The 20498-nt window shown below is 31.0% G+C and overlaps 1 protein-coding gene across 4 annotated transcripts in view; it reads right to left on the reverse strand.

The window, feature by feature from the left end:
- LOC129919851 (putative mediator of RNA polymerase II transcription subunit 26) overlaps positions 1-20498 on the reverse strand; it is a 157246-nt gene that overhangs the window by 4271 nt on the left and 132477 nt on the right. The window contains exon 1 of one of the 4 annotated variants that reach the window (XM_056000939.1): positions 50-379. The exons of the other annotated variants lie outside the window; for them this stretch is intronic. Coding sequence (XP_055856914.1) covers positions 50-160 — 111 coding nt within the window. The 5' untranslated portion in view covers positions 161-379. Of the gene's footprint in view, positions 1-49; positions 380-20498 lie in introns of those variants that run through there. 4 annotated transcript variants of the gene reach the window in all.

Here is a 20498-nt window from a genome sequence, read left to right on the forward strand (position 1 = left end):
GGAGATTATTAATGAAAAAGAAGAATTTTTATTTTCGAAAGGTCGTTACCCATGTTTTCCAAGAGAAAACTAATCTTGCTCGCAGGCAACTTCGGCCAATTTTCTCCGTTGTTGCCGAATTTATTTTCATTTTAAATGGATGTCTCTTGAATTCGATCATTGTTGGTTATGCTTGAGATACCTTTTTGTTTGTTCAAAACATTATTAAATATGATAGTTGGACTTGGTAATTTTTCAACTGCAAATTGTTGTATGTGATTTAAGGACAGTTAGTTAATCTTGACCGAAAGAAATAGTTTAAACAATTTTGACTGGAACTTTGATTCAAATTAAAAAAAAATTAAAAGAGTTTTTGGGACAAAATTTCAATTTTCATTCACATTTGATTTGTTTTTGAGTTTTAAGAAATTAAAGTTGATTTTGTGTTTTCAATAAGATAAGACGGTTATATTGGTATATTAGATACAAGTACCGTGATCTTTACAAATCATGGAGAAAATATGAAACGATTGAGCTTTATATGCAAATAAGAACCCAAGCAATTATAGACCTATTTATTTATATTTATTTCATTGCCAACCCAAAATTTTAACGCAATTAAAACACAACTTGACAATTCAATTTCTGTTTGAATTTACTGGCTATTGTATCGAAAAGTTACTAAAGGATACAAAAACTTTTTTTTGTATTTTTGAAATGTTTTTATTAAAAACATTTAGGGCAAAAAAGATAGTTACTCATACAAATTTCAATTTTGAAGTGAGATAATTTCCAATTTATTTGTACGAAATAGGCAATACTTTATTGTGAATAGGTCACTTAGTTATGTAGAAGTTTTCAACCTCATAAAATGTAGGTTTTAAATGTATTTTATGGTGAGTGGGGCATTATGAATTATTTTTTAATTTTAAATTTTGTTAATTTGTTTTTGAAGACCTATATTTTTGGCCAAATATTGTTTTTAAAGGTTCTTAATAAAGCTTTTTGACATCATTTTAAAATTTTATAATTTTCGAAAGCATACAGATACCACACAAAACAAAATCTTATTAACTACGGAATAACGGTGCAGGGAAATAATTCCACGGGAATCTGCTCCACATGGGAATTTATTCCACTTCAAGTGGGAATCTAATACACTTTTTGAAGTGGAATAAATTCTCACCGTATAAGGGAATTTATTACACCAATTTTTTTGTGGAATTATTACCCACCAAAAATCTGAAAAATAGATAAATTTCTGAATATTTTGAGAGCCATATTTGAATTCATGTTAATCAATACTTTATGTATACGGAAATAGAAGGTTTAGTTTTACCAAAATATTTTATTTTTAAAAAACGACGTTGTATTCTTTTTCAAAACAAACGATTAAATAGTTTTTCCTTCAACTGAAATATTCACAAATGTTTATATAATTCCAATTCTTCAAAAAATACGTTTTCTCTCAAGTTGGTCTTATGAAAGTTTGACATTTGGACATAAATTTGCCGGGACATTTGAGTTTGTATGTGTTTAATAACATACCTACTGATATTTAATAGAAACACAAATGTACATTTATGTATATTGTATATGTCATATAATCCGGCAAACGCGAATCGGAAAAAAATTTGCTCACATGAGAATCTACACCTCAAAATTGATTCTCCCGTGGTCAAAATTTTTTCCGCTTCGCGTTTCGGTTGTAAAATTTGAGTAGATTCTCATGTGAGCAAATTTTTTTATGCTTCGCTTTCAACCAATTATTACAAGAAGGATTGATATGTTTTTGATCATTAAGTTCTCATTATTTGTCCGCTTTGTTTGTAAGATATTTATTCAAATCACGCGAACTGAAATCTATGAGACTTGAAAGAAATCTTCTTCCTCTTTTCAGTAAACTATTGTTTTGCTATGAAATATATATTATTTTCCCAGATCGAATTGGAAAGAGCTCTACTTTTCTAGGCATGAAAATGGTTTATAAATTTCTGACTATTTGAAACAATTTTCTAAGGTGAAAAATCAACTAAGCTTATAATTTTCATTCAAAATTACATACGATATTTGTACCTTAAGATACTATCTTTTTCCGCAAAATCCAGCTTTTCTCCAGATTGCACATACAATACAAACATAAAGTAGAATCATTCTCCAAAGTGACAAGGAATAAATCATCAAATTTGAAGGTGAATTTATTTCCCAATAAAAAGTGTAATAAATTCTCACTCGAGGCGGGAATTTATTCCACTTCAAAAAGTGGAACAGATTCCCACATGAGGTGGAATAAATTCCCATGTGGAGCAGATTCCCGTGGAATTATTTCCCTGCACCCGGAATAACCAAATTTCGACTGTTTTTGAAGTTATACTTCTTATGGGACGGCGGGTATGAAAATTTGTTTTTTTTGACAAGAATGTCAAAGGGATTATGACGCGATCGCCATCTCCGAGACAATTGGGCAACAGGAATGTCGTTTCACCCTTAAAGTTGTTAGTACTTTAGTATTTAAAAATGCAGTACGCCGCAGTACGGTAAAAAAAACATACAAAACATGGCAAGTTGCATGTTTCATGTCGCAAGTTGCATGTGGCATGTGGCAATTACCATGTGGCATGAATCATGGTGCAAGTGCATGTGGCATATGGCAAGTAGCACGAGGCATGTGGCATTCAGTATGCAAAATGTGGGAAGTTGCATGTGGCAAGTTGCGTGTGGCAAGTTGCGTGTAGCAAGTTACATGTGGGAAGTTGCATGTGGCAAGTTGCGTGTGTCAAGTTGCATGTGTCAAGTTGCCACAAAAACAAAAACGTAAATACTCATAAATAAAAGAAAAAGAAAACAACATAGACTAAAACTAAACTTGTATTGATATTAAGGCCATCAATCGTAGATATAAAATTAATTTTTTTTCTCAAAAATTTTGCCCCGGAAATTGGTATGAAGATTCTTAATTTCCAATTATAAATTTTTCATGCATAACTATATTCAGGGAAGTCAGATTGTCTTGGGTTAAGGTACGGAGATAGCATCAAAAAATTTCCTATGAATACCATAAGCTCAGATTGTTAAGAAAATACGCTCTTTAATTACACGGTGTAACACTCAAAATATACGCGGGCGGAGACCTATCAGGTTTTGTAGAGCTAGTCGCACTGAATACGAAACGGTATTTGAAAATCCCCTAACACCCCCAAAATCTGGAGTTACGGGCAAAAAACGGTTTTTTGGACCTTCATCCATTGAAAAAATTCTAGCTTCGACAATTTTTTACCCATTTTCGATTTTTTTACAGTTTCTGATAGAAGATAAATATACTTTTTTAACAATGTATAAAACATGTAACTCGGTTAAACCACTTAGAATTTATAAGCTGTCAAAGTTCAAAAATTCAATTTTTTTTGTCATTTGCCCAACTTCGGCATCAATTTAAAGTATATGTTTTCAAAACAACATGCTATTTAAAAAATATATTCTAAAACTATATCTATTTCCCAATTGATCGAGGTATTTTTTATGAAAATCACTTCAAAATTGGCTTAGAAAAAAAAAAATTTTCGATTTCAACCCAGATACAGAAATTGGAACTTTTAGGTATAGAACAAAAATGTTGTTTCGGCACGTAGTAGGATAAGTTGGGCGCCAGGATTTGATGAAAGGTTTTTGTAGAGGAGCTCAATACAAACATTTTTTTTCTTTGGGAGGGGGGTCTATCTCCCCCCGTTTAGGTGGGAGGGGGCATTTTTCTAAAAAAAAATTATCAAAATAAAAAAAAATTATTAAAAAACAACGGCAACACTTACAGTAATAAATGATACCATTTCCAAAAGGCAAAATTGTGCATTTAATTCTAATTTTTAAATCAATATAATATTCCCAATAGTTTTTGAAATAATCGATTTCAAAGTTAAAAATAGGGGAAAAAATTTTTTTTAAAACTCATTTTATACTATTTTTGTCCAGACTGTGAATTTTAGTAAATAAATTACTTAAACAGAAAACTGCCTCAATTGATTCCTTATCGAACCGTGAAAACTATATGTTTCTACGTCTTCTAGTTTTTGAGAAAATTGAAAAATAAAAACAAATAAAAACAAAAAATATTTTGAAAAAAGAAAAATCTGATAAAATAATTTTTCAATTTTCCCAAAAACTAGAAGACGTAGAAACATATAGTTTTCACGGTTCGATAAGGAATCAATTGAGGCAGTTTTCTGTTTAAGTAATTTATTTACTAAAATTCACAGTCTGGACAAAAATAGTATAAAATGAGTTTTAAAAAAATTTTTTTCCCCTATTTTTAACTTTGAAATCGATTATTTCAAAAACTATTGGGAATATTATATTGATTTAAAAATTAGAATTAAATGCACAATTTTGCCTTTTGGAAATGGTATCATTTATTACTGTAAGTGTTGCCGTTGTTTTTTAATAATTTTTTTTTATTTTGATAATTTTTTTTTAGAAAAATGCCCCCTCCCACCTAAACGGGGGGAGATAGACCCCCCTCCCAAAGAAAAAAAATGTTTGTATTGAGCTCCTCTACAAAAACCTTTCATCAAATCCTGGCGCCCAACTTATCCTACTACGTGCCGAAACAACATTTTTGTTCTATACCTAAAAGTTCCAATTTCTGTATCTGGGTTGAAATCGAAAATTTTTTTTTTCTAAGCCAATTTTGAAGTGATTTTCATAAAAAATACCTCGATCAATTGGGAAATAGATATAGTTTTAGAATATATTTTTTAAATAGCATGTTGTTTTGAAAACATATACTTTAAATTGATGCCGAAGTTGGGCAAATGACAAAAAAAATTGAATTTTTGAACTTTGACAGCTTATAAATTCTAAGTGGTTTAACCGAGTTACATGTTTTATACATTGTTAAAAAAGTATATTTATCTTCTATCAGAAACTGTAAAAAAATCGAAAATGGGTAAAAAATTGTCGAAGCTAGAATTTTTTCAATGGATGAAGGTCCAAAAAACCGTTTTTTGCCCGTAACTCCAGATTTTGGGGGTGTTAGGGGATTTTTAAATACCGTTTCGTATTCAGTGCGACTAGCTCTACAAAACCTGATAGGTCTCCGCCCGCGTATATTTTAAAACCTCATTTTTGTAACACCGTGTTATTTTAATAATAATATAAAACAAAAATAATAAAAATATCAAATGAAATTCATTTTAATATACTGAGTGAGAAGTATAACTTCAGTCGCATGTACATGTGTACACACACTCTTTTTTTTTATGTTAATTAAAGGATTCAATTATTGATATATAAATTTTATATCATGGAATAAGTGCACCAGATATGAGGCTTATCAGTGTAACAGTTAATTTTTTAAACTACACAAACCGAGTCTCAAAGTTCTCCATTCTACGAATTTATTAATATTTTTTTTAAGATCTGTATACGTAGTAAAATTGTGCAATCTTACTTCCTACTCTGAGAAATCGATTTGAAAAATTGGTCAAATGAAATCAATTTTTGAGAAAATTCGTTACTTAACAAAAACCTCTAGTGCCCCTGAACCCGGCACAGCAAATTTTTGAGCGAAATCATTTTTTGATAGAGGTAAACCAAAGCACTTGCAATTTATTTATACCATCTATTGCCTATAAGCTTTAACTCGTTTAAAATACTTTAAGAAACTTACTTATTTGCAGTCAAAATTTAACAACATTCTAAAGTTCACTATGCTCAAAGTTTTTAATTTACGAATTAATTTTTGCAGGTTTTCGAAAAAAAAAAAATCAAGGGGTACCCCTTTAAGAAAAAATGCATTCTAAAAAATTTACCGCAAATTGATCGAGTAAGATGTTAAAACAAAGGTCTTTTAAAGCTTTTTAATAAATGAACATATGAGTTTCATTGAGATCTGGTTGCTTAGTTTAACCATTATTGTTTTTTTTTTAATATTTATTTTTTTCAACTATGTATAACGCAATATTTTGAGATTATAATGGTAGATTTTTGCTTCAAAATTGGCAATAATTTATTTATAATTTTATCACACATGGATATCACAAAATGGTTTAAGAATTTGAATTTTTGTGGTAATTTTTTTTTTTTTAAATAGATACCTGCACAGGACTACAATTTTTATTCTGTATGTTATGTAGTTAAAAAATATACATAGAATGATTTTAAGCCAATCACTTATTTTGTCCTTTTGCAAAGCTGTTTTTTAAAACTTATTGGCAATATCGAATAAAATTAATAGTTCTTGGTTTAAGATTCTTACCGAAAATGTCAATATCCTAGTCATATTTATAAAAACAACTCACGAACAAAATTTACGAAACCAACATTGATTTGAGAAAAAAAGAATAAATATCCAAAATCCAACTGCACCGTTTGAGTATAAAAATCTTACTGGCAGGCATAAAGTTGAAGGTCTCTTGAAATATCCCAAATAGAAAAATAATATCTCTCTCTATAGACAATTTCAAAAATTTTGAAAGAAAACAATTTTTCCAAAGAAAAAGCATATAGATAAGGAGCAGTCTAATCCTAAATACGTACAATATCTTCATAAAAATATACCTAAGATATAGTAACATTCATATTATGCTTACAAAAAAAAAAAAATTCAATATTTAGATACTACAGAAAGCATGTCAACACTGCCGGCACACGCTATCATCCATGAATATTGCAAGTTGCAACACGTCAAATAAAAGGTGAGAAAGGATAGGGAAATACTTTTTTTTTTCCTTCCTACTTTCTTATACCTACCTAGGAGGAATGAATCTATTTTTACAAAACTCAGTAAAAACACATTTAAGGGTAGTGATGAGTTTCATGAATTTGCTCATATTATTAATGATTTGTACAAAGTTAAAATTTCTGAAAAAAAAAGTAAATTTACTGGAGTATTGCAAAATGGAATATTTGTTTTGTTTTATTAAGTTTGATCAACTTTTTAGAAGGTTTTGAGATGCTGAACTCGAATCCGAAGTAAAAAAAATCTATCAGCTCGCATTTTCGAGATAATTTCGTTATAAGATCCTTATAATCGATTTTTTGCTACAGTGCACTGTGGTTTCGCCCATATGACAAAAATAAAAAAAATAAAGTTCGTTTTTTCTGTCCCAAGTGACTTATTCTAATAAATAATAGTTCAATATTTACTGCTGCATACATTTTTTGTTTTAGCTTTCAAAGTGAACTGATTATTCAATTTTCGTTGAAAACAGGTGTTAATAAATTTGATAAAATTCAAGTATTTTTATTTTTTATAAAAGTGAAGTTATCAATATTTTTTTGAAATGGAATTACAAAAGGAAGGTGTGTAGATTATTTTATTAATTTTTTTGTCATATTTGAACGCTTAATTTTATATTTATGTGGGTAGAGTCATGTACCATTTACGCGTTTTTTCTATTTTTGTCAATCTTCAAGTAAACTTTTAAAATAGTTCTTAAATTAACTTAAGCAAAAAAAGTTGTTTGTTATAAAGAGTGATATGTCAGCTTTAAGAAAAACATAATCTTAGCACCCACAATCGACCACAAGTTGCGCAATTGAGGTTTAAGTGTTGTATGTTTTGAGCCTTTTTGAGCCGTTTTGATTTTTTGTTTTTATATTAATTTTCCTTAGGTACGATCTATTTTTGCCTGTAGTGTGTAAAAAACGTCTATGACATTTGGGCAGTAAAAAGTGGCGAGATAGTTGAGAAAAAATTACAAAATTTCAATTCCGTCATAGAAAATATAAATTCTCCAGAAAAAAAGGTTAAATTTTGACTTTTTGAAATTTCGTATTTTTAATAATTGATTGTATTTTTTTAACATGAGAATTACTTTTTCGAGTTTGATTTTGAAATAAAAATTGAATATACTATTAAAAAAAATTAATAAAACAAAAAAAACAGAAAAAAATTTTGTGAGTGGGCGTGTCAGTGGGCGGAAATTTGGTGTGGTGAATTCTTTTGAGACTTTATATCATGCTTGAAAGTTTCATCCCTATTGAACAAGTAGTTCAGAAGTTATTGAATTATGACGCCATCTCCATACAACCCAAACCACTGTGCAGTGGCTTTTAGCTTACACTGTTTTTATTTCAGAAACAAAAAATACTTTCTTAAAAGTTTTGGGTGTGCTGAACTCGAATCATAAATCAGAATTTTCTTATCAGCTTGAGTTTCCGAAATATTCCCGTTATTTGCATATTTAAAATGAGCGATGCTAAATTAGTAAGAAAGACTTGGGTGACCAGATAAAAGGTTAACTTTCGGTAATGTTACCGAATTTTTGAAATCCTACACTTTCTTTCAGTTATATACTCTCATAATCATTTAAACTTTCTTTTTTAATTAAAGCTTTCTCAAAAAAAAAATCCGAACTCAATTTTTTTTTCAAAACCAATACATTACCCTCTTACTTTTATAGTACTTACATCGCAAGTAAAAAGAACACAATCATTCCTAATTCCTTAAGAGAAAAGCCAGGAGAAAAAAAAATAACATCCCAAAAATAAAAACAATAAGAATCATAAAATATGGATGCAGATTTCCGGGTGTAGATATTTAGGTAGATAGATACATAGGTGTGTAGTAGGAAGCTAGGTATATCTAGAACCTTCCCTAATTCCAAACTGAAGAGATGATGTTTTTTTTTTTTTGTTTTTTGAAAGAAAAACTTCCAAAATTCCTTCCTATTCCACACTTAAAATTAGAACGTTGACATGATGTGTGTTGAAGATGTTAATGGGAACGAAAACAAGGATAATTCTCTTGAGTTAAATATTAATGGATTATGCTACGGTGTCGGTGTTGTATCTATATGTTTGTATCTGTATGTTTTTTGAGGTATAATTGCTATAAGTGGAAGAATGAGGGAGGAAAATTACCTTTTTAGTGGCTTAGGGAAAAACGTTTTTCGGTTTGGGACTAGCCTATTTCAATTTTTTGTTTTGGAATTTTAAAATACTTTTTCATTCTATTACTTATGAAGTTGATGGTAGATGGTGTAAAACAATTTTCTAGATAAATTATTTGATGTTTAAAAAGTGAACTGGAGGGAAGAGACAAAGGCGGTCTTTAGTTTGGTTTATAATGTTTAATACCTATGTGATATGATTTATGTCAACGTTTATCATCACAAAAAAGATTTTCCCTACCTACAAAAAAAAAAAAAACTAAAGAAAAAATAAACACGGTTTTGAAATAAAAAGAAATTACATGCTTACATAAATGTTTTGGGATTTTTGATATTTAAAAATGTACTGCCCGTGAATGGTCTTTTCGTCATGGGATCTATTAAATACGATATTATGGATAAAGTTAGCTTAAATGAAAGCGTTTATTTTTAAGTGACTCACAGGATAAATAAAATAGGTAAAGAAGAAAGTTTTTGACATTATGAAACTTACTCCCTACAGGAGACAGAACGAACCCTGAATAATTTCAAATAAGCTTAAAATATACTTATAGACATCCAAAATCTTACAAGTTAAGTCATCATACTGCAATATATTTAAAAACAAAAAATTGCACACTGGTCATAAGAAAACTATATTGAATTCAGTGGGGACCAAGGATGTTTTTGTAGAACGTTTAAGCCCCTACAAGAATACATCTTACTAATTTGATAATAATAACTTTTCAGTGAATTAGAAAATTTTGAAAAAGTAAAAAATGTTTCTATAAATTTTTTTAACTTTGACCTCGAATGGTTAGATTAACCCTCTGTAGGCACACCTCTTTTTTGCGAATTTGGTTTATACTTTTTCATTTCGCTAGAACTTTTTTCGGTCTCACTATTTGATAGAGAATCATATATGAAATTGATGAAGAATATTCCGAGGAATTCGAATATTGTTTTCACAGTTCCAAAAAAATGTATTATCACCCAAAGACACTTTTTTATGACCAATTTTTATTTTTGTCTTGCCAAATTCACACCCGTGTGCCGACAGAGGGTTAATGAAAAAAGTACCTACAGAACTTTTTTTTGTAGAATAATCCCTTTACTTTAAGAATTTGCCATGCTCCTTTAATTTATTATAGAAAGTAGTTTTCCTATTTTTCAATTTTCTTAAAAACTAGAAGGCAAAGAAATATATGGTTTTAAGTATTTGATAAGGAATTTATTGAGGTACTTTACTTTATCAATTTATCCCGTAATGAAATCCAAAGCCTTGACAAAAATAGTATTCAATGTATTTTTTTTAAACTTCTTTTTCACAACTGTTGATTTTGAAATCGATTATTTCGAAAACAACTGATTAAAATAACTTGATTTAAAATTTATAATTAAGTGTACAATTCTAGCTTTTGAAAAAGGTATCATTCATAACTGTAAGTGTTGCCATTGTTTTTTAATAATTTTTTGTATGATTTTTTAGAAAATTTCCCCTCCCGCCTAAAGGGGGGGACATAGACCCTCCCTCTCATAACAAAAAATTATTTTGTATTGAATACCTCTACTAAAAACTGTTTTCAATTCTTGGCGCCTAAGTTATCGCACTCGAGCCTTGCGTTGATATGAATTTTTTTCGAAAAAAAAACACTTTAACGGGGGGTATCTCAAAAAAGGAAGCTAATCCGATTTTGGTAAGAAAGGATTATTATTGCTGAGGCCTTCAGGAACAAAGCCTCATCTTTAGTTTTTGTCGTCATTTTAGGTCAACCTTAAACTTGTTCAGGCTCACTGTGACGCCTCTACGGATGAGAAAGACGATAGCACAAAGAAAGATTCTACTATATGAGCTCCTCGAAAAAAAAACCTGCTTAAAAAACCCATAGCTATGACTTTTAACATTGTCTTTCGTGATTTTAATGAAAAGCTAGGAAACGAAGGCATCATTGGAAATACGGACGGAAAACATAGCCTATACAACAACACTTCTGATGACGGATTTAGGCTTATTGACAAAGAGACATACATATAAATCGGGTATCCAGACCATCACCAACACAATTAACCACGAAAGACTAGAATCGCAAAAGATTACTAGGACCTTTTCCGATCACGTCTCGAATAACCTAATAAGAAGTCCTACGCACTGTGTGTGGGACAGTGCGTTAATTCAGTGCAAAGTATGGAAAAAATTAAAAACGGCCTGATTTTTATGATCTTTTCTTTTAACATTATTTTTTAGTCTCTTGGCAAGTAAATAGTGTATAAAAACATTTTTTATTTCGGTTATAAGTTTTTGTCACATAAGTACACTAAGGATTGTTATTTTTATAACTCAAAAAGTGCGTTTTTCATATACATAAATTGTGTGTAAAAAGGCTTGAAACAAACAGTGATAGCCAGCAGGGACGCGGGTGTACGCGGATGAATGATACTTTTTTGGAAAGGTCGTATTTCACACTTTAAAACCTATTAACTTTTTTGATGAATGCACGTGAATCAAAAATGATGCTGAAGTTTGAAAATAAGCTGTTTTTGGGAGAAATAAACCGTTACTTAACCAATTATTGAAACGATCGAAGGCTTTCGAGTGCAAAAAAAAACCAATAAAATATTTTAAGCTTACTCTTCTTAAGAGTATCCAATTAAAAACCGATTTATTTGGAGCAATTTAACTCCGCGGTGCAGCGCTTCGTAGATCAGCAATAAATGGGCTACTTTTGACATGTTACCCTTAAGAGGTTGTATAGCTTGCTGTAGGTGCATTTTACAGTTCATCTAGTTAGAAGTCTGGCTATAATATTGCATTTTTCAAAACCCGTTTTAGAAGATCAAATTTTTTGACTAGAATAACCAGCATAATATGGAACCTCAGAATGGTCTGCTCCCTCCTCCTACAGAGGATTCAGTCCCCTTAACACCGCCTTCAGTCCCCTTGAGACCAACTTTCTCTTTTAGTTTGAAAAGTGTTGTTTCGTAAGAAAAAAATTAAAGATTTTATCTTCAATTGATAAAAACCCCAGCACCATGTCATAATTTGATAGGAAAATATTAAGTTCACTAAGCACACACTCCTCAAGAGCTAGAAATTTTTGTTGCAAGAAAATACATACAATATCGAAGATTAAGTAAAAATGTTGACCGATAGCATGTCAAACGTAACTCGTTCTTATCTAACTTCAATGCCGATTGGAAAAGACTTTAAGTGGACAAAAGTTTTTAGATAAGATTAAAAATTTAAGTTTTAAAAGTGTCTAATAAATCAAAGTCAATATAAAAAAGTATAAAGAGTGTTATCTTTAAGATTTCATATAAGAAAGCAGGCACATTGCACTATATTTGTCAAAATTTAGATCAAAAGAGTTATAGTTAGTTGAGATAGATTTTAAATAATTCTTTGGCATACTGCCGCAAGACCACTTCATTCAATTACCAAAACACACCCATTTCAACCCAAAAAAAATTATTTTCCAATTAAAAAAGTAAATAAATCTAAAACTTGAACACGCCCCTTGTCGAAAATTTCAATTAAAATATAGAAACAAATCTACCCAAAAAGGTTTGACCCACAGGCTTATTTTGAAACTTACTTGAACTGAGCTTAAGGCTTTACCATTAATCATAGGTCTCATAGCCAGAAACAATAGGGTAAAAGCGGGTGAGATGGCGCGGCGGGGGAGATGGCGCACTTTAAATATCTTTTACATTTATTGCTCTAAAAATGTATGAAAAATATTTTTAGCTTTCTTTAAATATTTTAAATCGAAGTAGCCAGTATTCGTTTCTTTGTCTTTGATACAAAAAATAAAAAAAATTTAAAAGTAAATCATGTGATGATTTTTTTCGAATTTTTTTTTTCGCTCTTTTTTTTTTGTTCTGATATTTTGTGAGTCGTTGGGATCTTAGATGCCCTTGATACACCAATACAAACAAGAGAGTATAAGTTATGGATTGCGCATGAAATCTGAGCTCTAGTTCTATCTGCTTTTTATGGGTGCTTACGAATAGGAATTATGCGAAAAAAGGTGAGATGGCGCAGTTTTTTGCGGGTGAAATGGCGCATTCCGTACAAGAATTTTTCAATTGAGTATAGTGTTAGCATGTGCCATATCACCCTCGAAATATTTTTTTTAAGTAATTCAGCCAAGCTCAAATTTTATAAAAAAGACGACTAGTTGCAATCTATTATATGGAATGCATTGGTGCTTGACTCCTTCACATCGTTCAACCATTTGTGCAATGAATTTGGCAATAGAAACCTTAAACAAACTCATGCGCCATCTCACCCACCCTATAGGGGGAGATGGTTTTTTTTAAACTTTTTTTCTATATTAATTTAAAAATATAAATTTAAAATATAAAATTCTGTAAACCAAATAATACGTTGGATATTGAATATAGAACATTTTTGCATTGTTAGAAATATGAAATGTGGTTTACTTTGTAAAATATGACAAAAACAAAAAAGGTATGCCATCTCACCCGCTTTTACCCTATTTCAAAAGTCCACTCCCGAAAATCCAACCAACCAATTTCGATTGGACTCTGACCGGAAGTATCCATCAACTATAATGGTCAAGCCAGCTCAATTCGGAATTATGTAAGACAGCAATCAATTATATTCTAAACTGCTGCACCATTAAAAGCGGAATTGAATGGTAGAAGAAAAAAAAAAAACACGTTCTCGATACAAAATGCACATTTTGTAGATCCATGAACTCCGAAACGACACCACCACAAGCTGGTTAAAGATCTCTCAGGTATAGATGGAGAGTGCATTGTGCCAAATTTTGTTTTGCCAAACCGGCTTCACAAATGATACACCACGCATACAGATAAAACTTACAGATTCAGATACTTTAGGTTTTACATTTCTTGTTCAATTTCGAGTTTGGACAAAAAAGAAGGAAACACAAATATACACCTCCTCAACCAGTAAGACAGAGCGTCAGGCGGTGGTGGTTACAGCCAGAGTGACTGTGGTGGCCAGACGACAGATAAACGGTTATGCGTCCCATTTAAAGACTCTTAGATACAATATCTTCTATACCCAAACAAGTTAAGAAAAGCTACATATAATTTTTTATCTGACGGGGGTTCTGTTGTCGTCGTCTCGTAATAATTTGAAAATGCGACACCACCAACCGAAACACCACGAAAGTGCACAGTGCAGCAATACCAGCCAGTCAGTTGTTTGTGAAGTGGAACTGTTATGTAACTCTTCTTATGGAGGTCTGTCTGCATGTGGCTTATGCAAATTTAGCATGTCTTACAGTGGAACTGCATAATCACCTGTCAAGTTGACAGAAGATTATCTTCTCTATACCATTGGAGCATGTATCTTTTGTTGTTGTTGTTGTTGCTCTTTATGTAAAAAAAAAAAATATTGAAAAAAATGTGTATTGAATTTCAACACGTATCTTGTAAGTTTTGGTAATCGTGTATACCCCAGGTAAGGAGAACCCCTCAACCTGTTCAATATATTCAAAGTCTGCCTAACTTAACCATATTTAGCGTGGAATATACACAACGATGATTCCGGAGACTGTTGGTTCCAAATATTGTACCAACACAAAAATATGAGTAACTCTTTCATTTTTCATAGAAACGAAAAAAAAAAAGTTTTCGTAATATTATGTCACTTAAGCGTGAATAATGTTGTTAATTAAGCCTGTTAATAACAGTGGTTTTAAATTCAGACAATAAAACTACTGTCGCAGACTTGAACCAAAGGTTTCATGCTTTTGATAATGAAGGTTACCTCTGATGACATTTGTCCCGACTATGAAGGTGCACTTTTCCAAATCTATAGTACTTTGCGAGGCTGTAAGAAAGCTATATTATATCAAAGTGGAGTTTCACAAGGTTGTACCTATGTTTTCACCATTGTTGTTTAAGGGAATGCATGATTAAGATGCTGAAGTGAAAAAAGATTAGAATTATAAGTTAACTACTGTTAAAGTTGTTAGCTATTTTTCGACTAAAATCAAGCGTAATCAGAAAATACTGCGGTGTTTTCCAACTATCCCATCCATTGATTAAAGATAACGAACAAATTGACGAAGGCGTCATAATTTTACAATTTTTATTGAATTGAGCAGAAAAGGTGTTTGATATTTTTAACGGATGATACAAGGTTCCTAGCAAGAACACTGAAAGTACTTAAATAGATCACATAACACTTAATCGGACCGTTTTCAGTTTGCCACTTAATTACTCGTATGAGCGTACAACACATTTTTGACGTGATAACGTCTTATAAATCGATGAACCATGGCAGCCACCACAAAAAAGTGACGCCATTTTCTAACGTTACACTCTCGCACTTTCGCAGTGCGGCAAAAAATTTCAATTAAAAATTAAAAATAAACTATTAGAGATACAAAAATCTTCTATAGCTTATTTGAAAGATAATAACCTAAAGCTTAATCCAAATGAAGGATTTTTAAAAATATCATCATTTAATAGGATAAACAGGGATAAAATGGAAAGATGAAATTTGGGATAAAATCTAAACGCGAATTCGTAGAGAATTTGATGATTTTTTTTGCTATAGATAGATGAGATTAATTTAAGAATAACTGCATTTAAGAAAAAATTCTAAAAAATTTTGAAACTAAGCTATAACGTTTTGTTTGATCGTTGTACACGTGTTGGGGCTATGACAAAATGATGATTTTGGGTAAAGGAAATTTTTTTTGACAATTCCAAAGATGCCAGGTGAAAGATGAGGGAAAAAAATTAAGCGTCTGATACGGATTTTTTTTCCAACACTCTGCGTTTCGAAATATGAATTTTTGAAAAACACCTTGTTTTTTAGGGGTATTTTTGGGTAATTTTTGATTTTTAGCTTTTTTTTGGAGTGCTCAAACTTATAGGACATGTAGGTTTTGGCCTTATGCGTACATGTGCAAAAACTTGGAATAGTTTAGTGAGTTTTTACTGAATAACGGAAGAAACAAGTTTTTAAAAAACACATTCTTTTATCGTTTTTAACAGATTTTCATCGTTTTTTATTTTTATCTTTAACAGATACAGGAATAAAGTATATGGAGTAATGATAGACCATGACTACGACTATATGTGTGCGATCATTTCAATCATTTTTGTAAACACAATTTTGAGATAACGGTAAAATAAAATTTTAGAATTCAACAGGTTATAACTTTTGACCAAGAGCAGATAGAAATTTTATTATTTATACTGATACAATTACCTTTCATTTGGTATATCACACATAACGATAGAGTAACTGCAAGCTACACAGTGTTAAATTAAGAAACTTGCGAAAAACCTCAAAACACCAGTGGAGATCTCTTGCCCCCCGAACAGCCACCAGTGTGGGAAGTACCGTAATCTCAGTCTGGAAATTCGACATATATGACTTTAAAAAATTCTAACTTCTCTTGTAGGCTTCTTTGAAATGAGATTGATACGTCATAATAAAGGTGAAATAATAAGCTTTCACATAATATATATTTTTTATAGGTTGTCAAACAAAAAAATTGTTTCCATAGCGTGAGAACATAAAAATAAATGTTTTTTTTTGCTTTTTTTAATGCAATTTAATCGAGTTCAAAAAATGCTAGCTCTTTTTGTAGATGTCTCGTAGACCTGATCGATATATATATTTTGAGCTAAGACAATAAGCTTTCAGATGGTATAATTTTTTATATGTTGTTAGGGAAAAAATGGAATTAATGACGTGAGAAGATAAAAATTCATGTTTTCTTCGCTTTTTTTTGATGAAAATGATTGTTTTCAATAAATTATTTTTATACTTTTTGCACATTATAAAAATTTAAGTGTGGCTTTATGAAATGAAAGGTGAAATATATCACATGATATAAAATTTTTTATAGGTTGTCATTGAAAAAAATTGATTTAATAGCGTGAGAAGATACAATTATATGTTTTTTTTTTAGCTTTTTCTTGTAAATTATGATTGTTTGAAAAAAGTAAACGCTTCAATCGACTCATTTTAAACAAAAGCACACAACCTGTTTTCTGACGCCGTTATCACGTAAAATCATAGTCCGTTAACCGGCTTTACAGACAACCTCTTTTTTTTTACTTCTTATGTTCTTTCAGTGCGGGATTTAGAGTTCTCCATACAAATTTTTGAGAAAATTGGCAAAACAGAGATGCCCATTTCCCTCAGCAACAGGACCCAAAATTTAAACTTCATATGTTAGAATGACATTTTGGCTTCAATCGTTACAAACCGATTTTTGACTATCGATTTTGTTGTTATTTTTTTTCCAAAATCTGGTGGCAAGTTTTGAAAAAAATAGAGTAAAACTGCTAAGTGGATACACGGAAAAAAAAGACACCTTAAAATAAGATGACGCTCACATTAAATCCCATATTCTTGAAACAATAAGATTACTTTTTATAATACATAGAATCCACTTAAATTTAAAATGAACTTCATTCCATTTTGATAAGAATTTTCATCTTAAAAAAACTCTACCAAAATATTAATATTAAAAGATTTTCTTAAAAAATTTGAATCATTTAATGTGGAAATCGTCTTAGTGTTTGGTAGTTAAAACAACTTTAACAAATTTTTGAATTTTGAACATACTTCAGCTTTAGTTGTAGTTTATTAGATATACTAATTTTTAACAGTGAGATAGCCTGATTTTAAAGCACTCGCCTAGTCACCCAAAAGTTGTAGGATCGATCCCAAGTAACTGCCAGTTTATTTTTCAGGATTCGAAAAAAGGTTTTCAAGCTTTTTGAGGGGATCACAGCCTGTTGGGGATCAATTTCCGATCTGTGAAACTGTGAAGTTTGAAAAATTTATTTAAAAATTTGCTTTTAAACATTTTTAATAGAAAATTAAAATCTACGAGTAAATCCTTCTCTTCATTATCTTAATTAAAAGTTTCATTTAAATCCAAATTATGTAAAAGCTTAAAATATTATTTGATTTTTTTTTTTAAATTTAAGGTGGGAAAAGATTAATCTTGCTATAAACCTATTGCCGCAAGCCAAAACTAGTTACTTCGACCTACATTTCAATCCTGTCGCATTATCCACTTAAATTGACAAAGTACATTAAGATAAATCAAAACTAGATACCAGTTCAGTTTCCAGTCAGTCTATCAGCAAAAAAACATTATTTTCAATCATCAAAAACTTATTCCATTAAACTCTCATCCTAACAGGATTTTTGCATTAAAGAAAAAAAAAAAAACAAACTACAACCAATTTATCTCTTAAAACTTCACATAAAAGTGGCACATCAACCATCTTTGCTCCATTTTAATATTTTACCCCCAAAGGAATTATAACATAATTCTGTCTATACCGGTGATTGTCGTAGAATGTAGAGTGCTGCATAACTAAGCCTTCACAATCTTTCTAGTGTCTTTCTTTTATACGTGTATATGTTTAGTTTTTTTTCCCAGAATGCATCTCCATGCAGCTTCAAACAGAGCAACATCTGAGCGGCAGTTTTATGTGTCACAAAGTATATCAAGTTTCCTTTCTCTCTGCGTGTAAACCTACTAAACAACAACAACAACAAAATATAAAGTTAAAGCACTTTTTCCCAACCTATATTTTACTCTTTCGCAATGTTGTTTGACATTAGTTACCTAGTTTTTGTTTTGTTGTTGTTGTGTTTTGTTTTCAAAGATAACTGGACTTTTTCTACATCAACGACAACTTACCTAGTACAAAACTGGTCCTAGAAAAGTTCATTCAATTAATCAGCCGTAAGGAAAAGATAAAACATCAAGGAAAAGAGAGATCACTCACATCAAACTATAAAGTTCCAAAAGGCTCTTTGTAGTAAAGCTTTGATGGTAAAATTACTTCCTTTTATCATGGACATTCAGGAAGTCACTTTCGGTCCAGGAGTTATAGTGAATGAGTTCGAGATGGTTGCCAGATAATAGATAATTCTACAAAAGACTTGTTTTTCTTTTTTTTTTGTTATACAACAATGACCTACCGCACACACCGGTCGGTCGGTGGCGTATCTAAAAGTTTGCATCTCAGTCCCAGTAGCTTATGTAAACTTTCCTTCTGTTGTTTTACAGAAGCGGATCATAATTTTTCTAGGATGAAGGCTCGAGACAGTTTTCTGAGTCTAGTCTTAGTCTTAGTCTTAGTCTTAGTCTCAGTCTCAGTCTCAGTCTCAGTCTTAGTCTTAGTCTTAGTCTTAGTCTTAGTCTTAGTCTTAGTCTTAGTCTTAGTCTTAGTCTTAGTCTTAGTCTTAGTCTTAGTCTTAGTCTTAGTCTTAGTCTTAGTCTTAGTCTTAGTCTTAGTCTTAGTCTTAGTCTTAGTCTTAGTCTTAGTCTTAGTCTTAGTCTTAGTCTTAGTCTTAGTCTTAGTCTTAGTCTTAGTCTTAGTCTTAGTCTTAGTCTTAGTCTTAGTCTTAGTCTTAGTCTTAGTCTTAGTCTTAGTCTTAGTCTTAGTCTTAGTCTTAGTCTTAGTCTTAGTCTTAGTCTTAGTCTTAGTCTTAGTCTTAGTCTTAGTCTTAGTCTTAGTCTTAGTCTTAGTCTTAGTCTTAGTCTTAGTCTTAGTCTTAGTCTTAGTCTTAGTCTTAGTCTTAGTCTTAGTCTTAGTCTTAGTCTTAGTCTTAGTCTTAGTCTTAGTCTTAGTCTTAGTCTTAGTCTTAGTCTTAGTCTTAGTCTTAGTCTTAGTCTTAGTCTTAGTCTTAGTCTTAGTCTTAGTCTTAGTCTTAGTCTTAGTCTTAGTCTTAGTCTTAGTCTTAGTCTTAGTCTTAGTCTTAGTCTTAGTCTTAGTCTTAGTCTTAGTCTTAGTCTTAGTCTTAGTCTTAGTCTTAGTCTTAGTCTTAGTCTTAGTCTTAGTCTTAGTCTTAGTCTTAGTCTTAGTCTTAGTCTTAGTCTTAGTCTTAGTCTTAGTCTTAGTCTTAGTCTTAGTCTTAGTCTTAGTCTTAGTCTTAGTCTTAGTCTTAGTCTTAGTCTTAGTCTTAGTCTTAGTCTTAGTCTTAGTCTTAGTCTTAGTCTTAGTCTTAGTCTTAGTCTTAGTCTTAGTCTTAGTCTTAGTCTTAGTCTTAGTCTTAGTCTTAGTCTTAGTCTTAGTCTTAGTCTTAGTCTTAGTCTTAGTCTTAGTCTTAGTCTTAGTCTTAGTCTTAGTCTTAGTCTTAGTCTTAGTCTTAGTCTTAGTCTTAGTCTTAGTCTTAGTCTTAGTCTTAGTCTTAGTCTTAGTCTTAGTCTTAGTCTTAGTCTTAGTCTTAGTCTTAGTCTTAGTCTTAGTCTTAGTCTTAGTCTTAGTCTTAGTCTTAGTCTTAGTCTTAGTCTTAGTCTTAGTCTTAGTCTTAGTCTTAGTCTTAGTCTTAGTCTTAGTCTTAGTCTTAGTCTTAGTCTTAGTCTTAGTCTTAGTCTTAGTCTTAGTCTTAGTCTTAGTCTTAGTCTTAGTCTTAGTCTTAGTCTTAGTCTTAGTCTTAGTCTTAGTCTTAGTCTTAGTCTTAGTCTTAGTCTTAGTCTTAGTCTTAGTCTTAGTCTTAGTCTTAGTCTTAGTCTTAGTCTTAGTCTTAGTCTTAGTCTTAGTCTTAGTCTTAGTCTTAGTCTTAGTCTTAGTCTTAGTCTTAGTCTTAGTCTTAGTCTTAGTCTTAGTCTTAGTCTTAGTCTTAGTCTTAGTCTTAGTCTTAGTCTTAGTCTTAGTCTTAGT

The sequence above is a fragment of the Episyrphus balteatus genome, chromosome 4 (genome assembly GCF_945859705.1).
Source record: "Episyrphus balteatus chromosome 4, idEpiBalt1.1, whole genome shotgun sequence".
NCBI lineage: Eukaryota > Metazoa > Arthropoda > Insecta > Diptera > Syrphidae > Episyrphus > Episyrphus balteatus.